At 36.7% G+C, this 12,028-nt stretch overlaps 1 protein-coding gene across 1 annotated transcript in view; it reads right to left on the bottom strand.

Moving 5' to 3' along the window:
* Nucleotides 1–1,942: 1,942 nt before the first annotated feature.
* RAB11FIP2 (RAB11 family interacting protein 2) overlaps nt 1,943–12,028 on the bottom strand; it is a 29,485-nt gene continuing 19,399 nt past the window's right edge. Inside the window, exons 4-5 of the mRNA XM_065746886.1 lie at nt 6,400–6,445; nt 1,943–3,016 (exon numbers count right to left, since the gene is read on the bottom strand). Coding sequence (XP_065602958.1) covers nt 2,789–3,016; nt 6,400–6,445 — 274 coding nt within the window. The 3' untranslated portion in view covers nt 1,943–2,788. The remainder of the gene's footprint in view (nt 3,017–6,399; nt 6,446–12,028) is intronic.

The raw sequence follows: 12,028 nt of genomic DNA, 5'->3' as shown, positions 1-12,028 counted from the left end.
GCTCTGAAGCAGCTTATATCTTTAGCCATAGAACTCCATCTAAAAATTCAGAGCTGAAAAGTACCATCCTGTCTCTTTTGGTTTAAAAACTTTACCTTTTCCTAAATTGCATTTGTCATTCTCCCTTTCTTGATAAACTGTTGGAAACAAAAGGTGCGTTTATTCACTCACAGATCAGATAAAGATGAGATAGTGCATTCAAAGCTTCACTAAATTTCTTCACTAATGCACAAAAATTGATCTTTTCGCTACCTTTAATCTGCTTATCATTCTCGGTATGCAAATATGTCAAATGATCTGCTTTTAGTCAATTATGCAGTTTGATATTCTACATTTACATTCTAAAAGAAGTGGTTTCAGAGGTGCTAAATATAGTAGAGTTTCATTTTAATAATTATAACTTGGCTAGCAAGTGAAAAGTCATTGGAACGTATTTACTTGGTAAACCCCATTGGAGTGTATGGTTTGATCATCATGGACACTGCACACTGTCCCATGTGTACCAGTTCCTTTGAAAATGACTGCTGAATTCAAAACAATTGCACAACTCTTCCCCATAAACAATATGAGAAAACCACTTGCCTCAGCCAAACATTCAAAAATGTTCAAGAGCTTGCATGGAAATACTGAGTAACTGAAATACAGCTTGGTGTCATTAGGAAATTAAAATCTGAGTAAATTCCAACAGTGAATGCATCATAATTTCGTATATAACCTTTGGCACTTGGAATATATTACAACAAATTTACAGTCATACAGACTTCAAGTGGGTCAAAAAGACATTCACGTGGTTTGCAAGGTAAAGAACTTGAGAAATCTCTCAGTGTCCAAAAGAGAAATTACTTAATGAAGCGGGCCTGCTTCTTGGTCTCAAATTAGAGCACTACAACCTGGGAGGGCTTGAGTGGAATTGCCAAGGCTTCATCCAGGCGAAATGACCTGCACTGATGGATCCCAACACAGGGCTGAGAATGCTCAAACCACAGGAGATAGCTCTTAAAAATGGGAAAAATTGAAAGAATGAACGTGAAAAGGAGAAAAGAATAAAGAAAAAAAGTAAGAAAATGAAATCTGAGAATGACTGTACAGAATTATTATTTTCTTTTTGTCTAAGAAGAATCTTTCTTTGCTGTTGTATAAAACTAACGTTGTCGAAAGTACTCAGATAGTAGATCCTTTTCATCTCTTCCAGATAATAGTTATTTAAGATACCACTAATCTTTGCAGCCTTAAAAACAAAAATATAGATTTTTTACAGCGTGAAAAAAGAAAAAGGAATTTTAAGCTTTTTTCTTTCTCAACAACAGCTATTACTGCTGTCATGTAAGAAATCTGATCAGATGTAGAAAGAAAAGAGGAGGTGGAAAAGAATCACTCTTTCCAAATCCAAATCTAAAATATGCTCTGTACCTTTTTTTTTTTTAATACTTTCTTACTGTTTCACAGCAATAGAGAATCCAACTGAGGCTCTTATGAAGGAAATTAATATCTACTTAGGTTAATATTGTAAGGATTCTTCTCCTACAGTATTTTCCCTTAATAACTTCATTACTACATTTAGTCAATTTATTGAATAACAGATATCCTCTTCATCTGCCATCGTACAATTATTAAATGATCAGGAAGACATTTACTACATTCTTACATTTGCATCAGTGAGAACTGACTTTCAAAGTATTTATAAGGAATACAGAGCTTTTTATAAAAAAATAAAGCCAAGCCTTTCTAAGTCACCCTAGACACGTTCCAGCATCACAGCCTATCTCTAAAGGCTTATATTTTGTTCTCCTAAGTTAAAAAAAAAGCAAATCTAGGTGACATAAATCACATTAAACTCAACCTTAAATTGAGTCAGTTCAATATTTTCAGAATTACCGTGTCCTTTTAATTCAGTCTGTTCATTTCTCCTATACTTATACTATAGAAGAGTCAGTACCTTGACTGAACAAAGTATTCTTATGTTATTCCAAATTTTCTCCCATCCTACTTCTGCCTCTTAACACTGTTCAAAGTACTTTAACATATATATAAAAAAAAGCATGCAATAACTTCATACAAAAAGATTTTCAAAATAACCCTACGTCATGAGGTTGCCATCAAAGTTCAACCATTTTACACTTAAATGCACATTTTTTAGTGTATATTAACTCATTCCCACATGTGCCATTAGTGAAACGGCATGGTATTTTTCACGTTGCCATATAAAAAGCATACTGCATACAGTACAGCATTTACTCTGCAAAGATTGTGCATCACTGTTTTCCTCTACTATGTGTAAAACAAACTGCATTCCACTGCATCAAGCCACATTTAGATTCAGTAAAGCATTCTACACACACTTGAAAACAGTGGCCTTAATGGCATGCTGTAATACCAGAATATTTGCATAATACTTATAATCAGTCAAGAAAACATTCAAAACTGCACAGGGTATCCCAGCTGACACTGCATGGACAGCGTGGACATGGACACTGCGTTCATGTGTGTTATTTACTACTCTACTGTAACGTATACTGCAGCTAAAGGCGTTTTCCAAAAGAAAATAATGAAGTTATTCACTTAATCCAATGAAGGACCATTTTGGCAGTACCTGCTAATGTTTGGAGCTAAAAACAAACAACACAAAAAAACACAACACAAAAAACCACGCCACAGTCCCATTCTTCCAATGCTTGGAATTTTTTAGAACAGAAAGGAATGAAAAGAAGCCAAAATGTGGAAATGTGATTTCCTTCCACTAATGTATTCAGCAGAAAGTGCCACGGAGTGGTATCTAAGTGTCACCATCTTAGCTTTTGGAAAATTTGCCAGCTTTTCGAGAAGGCTCATATGGCACTCTGAGAATACTGGGTGTTTCCTCCATCACTCGTACAAGAAGATTATCAATGTAATCCTCAAGTTCACGAATATGGGTGTCCTTCTTCTTAAGTTGCTCTTTATGTTTCACCAGCTCCTGCAAAACTTCTTCGTAAGTGAGGTTCCGGTATCCTGCAGTGGCGTCAAAAGGGTTTCCATCCTACACGTTGGATTAAAGAAAGCAAAACAAAAACCACCAGATTTTATTAAATAGCTTTCTGAACTGAACAATTTGACAGGTTGCTTTTCATATATTTCTCATGTACACCTCTGACAGAGGTAATTTTTCTTATATATTATACCTCCTCTTTTTACTCTAGAGCTTTTCCCTTCAATATCCCTCCTGGAGCAAACAGCTGGAGATATGTTGCCCAGTTTGAATCGTTTCCCACACTAACACATCAGAAAAAAAACGCTGTTCTCAGAAAGATGTGTACACAGTTTGCAAACATCTGAGCAGTAACCCCAACAAACTGTTAGCAGGTCCATTTGGGAAAGCCACTATAAGGTAACATTAATTACAGCAGAAAAAAAGCCCTGAGAATTCTAGCCCTACCGTAACTTTCCTGAGTTCTCGTCTTTAGAGAATATTATAGCAAAACATTTACTTAGCTTTAAATGACATCAGCCCTCATCTGTCTTTCATATTCTATTTTTAGTCACCAGCGGCTTGCCAGGCCTTGGCCTCTGAAATATACATTACCACTTCCAATTTTAAATTTCAGGTGAAGTTAAAAAGACCAGAGTGCTTAAGGCAGAAATGGGTACTGCTAAAACACTTTCCTGGCTTGCTGCCTTCAAAGCAGGGAGGGCACAGAACCAATGAGCAGAAGAAACAGAAGTGTTTCGCTATCGCTTTCTGATCACTCAGTGATTGCAGGTACTAGCAAAGATGGGCAGAATGGTCCCTGTAAGAAAGGCCAACACAGTCTAAAACATCATAACGTCTTATTCATCAAGAAGAAACAGCTGTGATCTGCAGTAACAAGATAATGAAACATTTGGAAATTTATCATCAAGAAAAAGATTGTTTCTTCCCATACAGCTCCATACTGGCATGCTGAATCATTAACATATGCAAGTGTCCAGAGTTTTCACTCAAGCCTAATAAGAAAAGGTGGAGCACTGCAAGCAGGCTGAAGTACCACAGACCAACCACTCTCCATCAATTAGATTCTAATAGCAGCTCTTGAAAACAGGTGCATTTAAGGATTTCTCACAGCATTTGGGATATTTAATAGCACATTCATGTAGGTGTATTTAGTGTTTTGAACTTCTCTTATCAAGTTACAGCATTTTACATGATCAATAAGTCCCAGTTTATAAAAATGCCTACCTTGATGAAATCCATAAATTGGTTAGTAATTGATTTCCAACAAGTACGGAAGAGAAAATAACTTCACTTTGTGGTAATTCTATTTTTAGCACATTTTATTCCACAAGAAGGAAGCTAAATTTTATCTTCAAAGAACTAGGGTTTAGGCTTTTTTTTTTTTACACATTGAAAAATAAATTAAGACTTCAATGTACAAAACACAGAGTTTGCTTAATTTTCTGATTTGGCAAAGGAAGAGGGGAGAATATGCAATGATGTTTTTAATCATTATATAAAGTTTACTGGAAAATTGTGTACAATACATATGCTTTAAAGATGTTTTGCCATACATATGCTTTCCACGGAGCTTTTGGTTGAATAACTTACCAAATGAAACATAAAAGAAAATTCTAAATTGCTTTTAGCATTTAGAAAGAAATAATGTTAAAGGCAGGGGGATTTTAATTGCCCAGTTTGAGTCAAGGGTATTTACATACCTACATCCTTAACAAAACAGATACTAAAAAAAATAACATAAATCTTATAATAAAGTATTAAAAAACATGTTGCAAATAATAGGCTTGCAAAGAAGGATCACCCCAGCTGTAAGATCCTATTGGGGTGCAGCAAGACATCCAGAGATGGAGGAAGCAGAGTCACACAAAGCCATGGCCTGGTAATCTCTGATCACCTCCGTATTGTTCTAATGAGGAATTCTACTCGGGGAATATAATCTAAACTCCTTTTGTCCCACTTACTTCATCCTTCTTTCAGTCCTTAATTAGGCCTTAAAGAGCTCACGCTGCCCTTTCAACTGGCTACTGCTCCCATCTAAACAGTGCTGTCAGAGACAGGTGTTGGCACCAGAGTAGGAGACATACAAACATAATTACTCAATGTGATGTACAAGGAAGAAATATAATAAATTGGTGAGGGCTATTACTGCAGAACCTAGTAATAAATTACTTCAAACACCTCAGAAAGCAATCTTGAATATTAAAAAAAAATCAAATGGTTTCATTCAAAACTATGGTTGAGATATAGTTTCTTTTCCTCCTAATTTGTATTTTGTAATAAATGAGCACCACCTCATAATCCTGCAGCTGACATTTAGAATAGCTGCTATTCCAAAAGAAAAATCATCAAGGATTTCTTTTATCACCTTTAAATCCTTTAAATAAAACAATTCACATATTATTTCTTTAAATAATTATAACGATGCTTTTACCAGCACTAAATTACATGATTTCCAGTGGCACATTTGCAAGCATACAGAAACAGTAATTACGGTTACTTTACAGACAATAGCTGCAAAGTTAAATCAATTTTTTTGATGTTGTGTTTTGTCAGAGATTAAGTAACCGCCTGGTAGAATTCAGTTTACTATCTGATCAAAGGCAGCATTCATATACGCTGACATCTCCCACCAGTTACTTGCATTAAAAAAACTTGGGTGTTTATAATAACATCAAATATTATTAAAAGACATTTACATAAACCAGCAAAAACAAATAGTACAAAGTCATATTTCCCTGTGAAACTTGTTTTCTATATATTGTAGAGATTGAAAACAAACCCACTTTTAAAGATTTGATCTATTCACAGAATAAATTTGAGTAAGACCACATTTTCTTTCAAACAAAGGCACTGCGCAGCCCATCTGTGGAGTTTGTTTTGTCTTCTCTTCCTAGTACACATTTTTAGGTACTCTTACAGTCAAAAGAGTATTTTGAATAATAAGTTTCAGTATTTATTTCTATTTGAAGTGAATACCACCATGTATCAGCTCATTACTTCCATTTGGATGGGCCATCTAAAACCAGTCCTCGAGTCTCAGAGCCTGGAGATGGGAAACACCTGTTAGGTCAGCTGATGGGTGGCTGCCTAGTTCAGGGCTCTCACCTGACTGCATTTCTCTAGAGCTATCTGCTATTGCTGCTCTCCCTGTAAAGATGTAATTTTCCCTTTCTTTTCTACACTGTAACGCTGGAGGATTATCCAAATATTTTGCACATTGAGTATAAAACTCCTTATTTCCAAGTTTATTTTTGTTCTCTTATTTTTCAATTAGATTTTCTGAAACATCAAGAGAAGGCAAGACAAAACAAATAAACAAGCAACAAGCATTTCCTTATGAGAGGTTAACAAGAATACTAGCTCATACTGTGTTGGGCACTAGTCAGTTGGTATCTGCTGACAGCTTCCCATAGCACTTCATAACAACTCACCGTTGTTTTCCTGAGGTCCTCAGTGCCAGAAGGATTCACATTAAAACTGTGGAGGAAAAACAAACATTAACTGTCCACACTAATTTGACCAAAACTTCTACTAGAAATTACTACTGAACTCAGGATACTAGCTGCACAATGTATTTATTACAATTCATCTTCCTGACTTGTCAAAATTAAATAACTAGGACAACATTTGAAATCAATGGAAAATTTCATACATTCTTTGTTCACAAATTTTGATATCCTTCTGCCATAAAATCAGAGTAAGAAAAGCAAAGATATTAGAGACTGGGCTTCCCTAGAAATTTGATTATTTCTAGATGTACTTTACACTTCTAAGTAAAAAAGAAATACTTCATATGAATTATTCCGGGAATAGATTCTGGGATGAGGTAGTTAAAATAAAATACAAAAAAAAAACCAAACACCACAACAAAAGACACATTCATTGCCAGCTGCCATGGAAGATGCCAGAGGAAAAGGCTCTTTGAGAAACTGCATTGAGGTCACCAGGCTAAGTTAGAACTAAGAATTTATCTTGTATTAACGTTTGCTTTATGCTTACCGTTGAATTAAAAAACTATTATTTTATAAACACAGTGATTATCCCACATATTCAGAAGGCAATTCATGATTTTGTTGTGTGGAGATATTTTTCTCCCTCAACTGCAAGAATGATGGTAGAAATCAATAAAAGCAGCCCCTGTCAAAGTGTCAGATCCAAGAAACAGACCACAGCTTGCAGAAGTTGATGCAATTTTTTGCAAGTCTTCTCAAAAACCAATGTTGCCATGTCTCATGTACTTGCTATTGCAAGTTTTGAGAGAAAATTAAGCCTTAGAGAAAATGTGCTCAGAATTTGGATATGACTCACCAATAACATTTCCCTGGTAGCATCACAGTAGGCATCATCCTTTCACATTGCAAAACTACTGTTTACTCAGGGTGCATGTACTGGCTGTCAAGAACGATGTCTGTTCCTATTTTCCAGGCTAGAGAGTCTCAACAGCCTAAAACTAATCACAGAATGGCTTGGATTGGAAGGGACCACCAAGATCACCAAGTTCCAACACGCCTGCCATAGGCAGGGCCACCAGCCTCCAGATTTGGTACTAGACCAGGTTGCCCAGAGCTCCATCTGGTCTTGAATCAACCATCCAACCTGGTCTTGAACACCCCAAGGGATGGGACATCCACAGCCTCCCTGGGCAGCCTGTTCCAGCACCTCAACACTCTCTCTGTGAAGAAATTCCTTTGACATCCAATCTAAACTTTCCCTCCTTGAGCTTAAAACCATTCTCCCTTGTCTTATCACTATCTACCAGAGTAAAAAATTGATTCCTCTCCTGTTTATAATCCTCTTTTTAATGATGAATTCCATAGTCAACAAGCTGATGCAAGAACAGAAGCAAATTAGTAAAAAAAAATAAAAACTGCAATCTATGGTTGAAAGAATAATTTGAAAAGTACAAATTAAAATTTAAAGAAATTGCAAAGGTAGCTTAAAGAGCAAATCTTGCGTCCATTACTCTTTGATATCTGAAATTATAATTATATTCACACTGTAAAAACAGAAGAGATGTAATATACAAACTGATGCTCTATTACATCCTTTGTTTTTATTTCAAAAATAGTTAGCCTTTTGCTCACACACAGAAGTCCAAGAAACCATCTGCTAGACTGAGGATATTAGAGGAAGATTGGATTACGTGATCAGCCACAACTAGAAATAAAAAGGTGTCTGAAGAATAAAGGTCTGGCTAGCTCCCATTGTACCTGTTTGTAACAGCAATCTGAAGTGCTCTGCCTGGAGTTGTCTGCAGAAAATTTTGAAAGAGGGGTTGCTTTCACTGGGTATTGTTTAAAAAGCAAAAGGCAGGAACCCTCCCTCATGGTCTGCATTTCAGTTTCACACTGACTTGTCAAACACATGATGAACTTTCTTCATTCATGGCTGCCTTTTGTGATCCAAGAAAAAAAAATGAGTTAACTGAACTGGATCAAATTAGCTTGGTGAAAACCAAGAATATCTCTATTTAACAAAGTGTGGTGTTAATTTGGGATATCTTTCTTTTGGGACTGTTTCCTCATGTTAGACAAGATATAGAATAATACAGCCTGACTGCACAACTGAGTGAGCTTCTGAAACGTTAAAAAAACAAAATCTTTCACTGCACTGAATGATTTTCTCTGAAATAATTTCTGGGACTCCCTTTCACAGCAGCTGCTTAAAAGAAAAGGAGCAGTTGTATGAAAAGTTATGTTTGAAAACTAGGAATATGAATCACTAGCAATATGGATTAATCTTTTCTTCAACTAAAAACTCTGCAGTCACTTCAGTAATATTGTGCACAATGCAACTGCAATTACAAAAGAGCCCATCTGCGTATTCCACGTGAAGTAATCTGAATATCCTTGCAAGAAAAAAAGAAAAAACTATTAACCTAAATAGTCACCAATAAAACCCCAACCCTATGAACGCTCATATTTTAGAGAGATATGAGGAAATATACTGCTTCTCAGTGAGGCAGGAAGAAACAGGTGCTGGGATTGCATGCAGCATTTTTAAGTCAGCCTGTCCAACCAACCAACATGGGAGCAGTGCGGCCCCGCTGAGCCTCGCAGGGTTTCCTGCCAGCTCCTCCGGCCCGAGGTGAACGTGAGCTGTTGCAGACTCTCCCAGCTGCACCCATAACTCACTGTCCAAGAGCCTTGTAATACCTTGAAAGAGCATACTGTAAAATTATGAGTGCGTGCAGTTGGGGGAGTTGAGATACTGTGTACCGAAATTAATGAGAGTGGGGTGGGGTTTTTTTTTATTTAAATTTAATCGTAACAATACATCCCTGATGTTACTGCCTGACTTGATCATTTGATGACGTACATAGATTACGGACAACACACCTCTAGCACTACAGAACATCAACTGTAAAGAGATCCCAAGCATCCTTCCAGCAGCCCTTTTCTTGACTCCCTTAGAGCATTCTGAATTTATCGATCTAAGCAACTATATGAAATCATGTCATTTTTTAACAGTGTTACAGTCCCAGCACATTGGCTAGTTATAGGCCTGTCTCTGTTTTTTCCCCGGGGCTTGTTAAATTGGCAAGAAACTTTTGCTATGGAAGCATAAAAATATGTTCACAGCTTGAGAAGAAAATTTGTTTCTACAGTTCACTGTAGAAAGTGACTGTAAAAATCTGGCATCATGGGATTTTATAATTACTGTTTCTCAATTATACCCAAACTAAACTTGTTCAGTGCACAAGTGAAAAGATGTTTCTTTTCTAACAAACAGACATTCTGCCAACTGCCCCTGAGAACTGAAGTCCAACTGGGTTTCTCTGGCTCATGCATCCTCATTAACACTGTGTATAACTCCCAGGTGTTACATCTGACCCTAGTGCCTGCTCAATGACTCTATCAGCCAAGCTATGCAAGCTGGCATGTCCACTCCTTTTTCTGCTCACTGAGAAGACCTCACCTACCTTCCTACTCCTGTTTCCTTAATCAATTCAAGGAAACCAGTCACTTTCTATCTCTTCAGCTAATCCAGACAGGCTGGGAAGCCCCCCTCCCCCTCCAATGCTGTCCATTAGCAGTCTCACATGCCTCTAGGTCACGGCCCAGGTCCCACACCAGAAGGTCCACAGATCTTCTCTTACAGCCAGTAAACTTCATTCATTCTGATCACCCTTAAGAAATTCAGGAACTAATACAAGGTAAATCACATGAACAAGACTGAGGATGGAGAAGCAAAGTGCACTGAGATCATAAGGTGGTTGACCAAGCAAGCTGCCCAGCTTCCGCATCCCCCTGTAGCCACCAGAGGTAAATCAGACTTACCCAGTAGTCCGGGACGAAGTTAGTCATGCCCCCATTTAACTCATCTGGGAATTCCATTATTTTCCTTAAGAGTTACTTTATATTAGAAACTTTTGCCAAACTAAATCCTATCCATTCTTTTATTACAATTGTTTCTTTACGTTTTTTCACTGAACAGTAAAAGCTTGTTAGAATTTCTGGGGTTTACTAGCTTGGATTTGAACTTTAGTATGTGAGATGAGAATACTTCCCAGTTACCATGTTGCTGAGGAGAGAAAAGTAATGAGAAATACATCTAGTATAAAATGATAATGGGGACAGACATACTGTAACTGATTCCATACAGTGTTTTGAATGCCTACTTCATTATTATAACAAGCATATTCTTTCCTACTTTCTTGTTAAATTCAAGTTAAATACATTGCATTAGAATCACAAGAAGCTCTCACACTTCTTTCCTAACACCAACTTTATGAGGCAGTTACATTCCTTGCTGATTATCTGCAGTTTGTGTAGAAACTTCAGTGCAATGGAAACACACCAGAAATGGTGTACAGGGAAGCAGCTCAGGTGCCAAGGTGAACCACTACAGTACTGGGCTGGTAAATCACCATCTGAGTTATCTTTTTTTAAGATTAAATGTAGCTCAAGTATCACAGGGACAAGTTTACAACTGGAGTTTGTAATTTTGTCTCCTGAAGCTTAATGGTAGTTAAAAATTCAAACATTGGATCGAGTGGCTGCTTAAATATTTAGCTTCTAAATGCCTAGAAATTAAAACCATGTTTTAAAAAAATCTTTCCTATAAGTGACTTAAACATTTTTAGTGCCTGAACCATTTACTCTGACAACGTAATGAATGCGAGTCAGATTCCACTATGCTGTATGGAAGTCACTTTTTCCTAAGGAGCAAAAGATTTTTACTTATCTTTTGTTACTCATAGTAGTTATATGACCACTGTATGGTTATATGACCATTATATGGTATTAGAAATAAAAGCTAAGAAATTTACATTAACATTTAATATTCAAAGTACTGAAATCTTCCTTGCTAACTTGACATCTTGTAAAACATCCAGTGTACAAGCTCAGTGTGAGTTTTCTCCTTTAATACAGAAGATCTCTGTACAGGTAATTAGCAAAACTGTACCATGATTGTTTTCCATTAGAGTCTAAAAACTATTCTTTTTCCTACTTCTCAGGCTTTGCACTGATCCTTATTATTTTGCTTATGGATTTTTCTTTGCATTATCACAACATATACCAGAAACCTGAATATATTAGGCTGCAGTTTAAGTTATTACCAGTGCAACAGAAAAACAAAAGAAATGAATAAAATTGCGTACAGTTAATGAAATTCAGAAACTTAAGTTTTTCATGGAATATTATTAGCCTGCTGTGTCTGGCAATGCAGACATCACAATATACTCTGAGAAGGAATGACTGTCATGTCTGGCAGCTAAGCAAGCATGGAGCAAGCACATTACCATTTATTTCCCAATCAGATTCTGGGGAACATCACTTAAGACACTTCACTACATAAATTGTCCTGCTGTCAAGACATGTTCCAAGACCTTCTGGAGTTTGTGTAACCCCATGAGGACATAAAAAGAATATCACTTTGTGTTGCTATCACTCCATTTTCTTAATATTACTATGAAGTCCCATGCCAAGAGTAAACTGGACAGAAAATCCTAAACTCTGAACGTTAGATACTTTTTTACTGCAAGCCATTTGTTCCCAATCTACACGCTCTTTACACGCACTCCTTTGGAAATGACCTGTTCATGAGAAGACTGCT

The sequence above is a fragment of the Cyrtonyx montezumae genome, unplaced genomic scaffold (genome assembly GCF_038088225.1).
Source record: "Cyrtonyx montezumae isolate F1298 unplaced genomic scaffold, pur_monq_1.0 scaffold_4, whole genome shotgun sequence".
Classification (NCBI taxonomy): Eukaryota; Metazoa; Chordata; class Aves; order Galliformes; family Odontophoridae; genus Cyrtonyx; species Cyrtonyx montezumae.
Note: the sequence above shows the minus strand (reverse complement) of the source record. Positions and strands in the feature narration are given on the sequence as shown.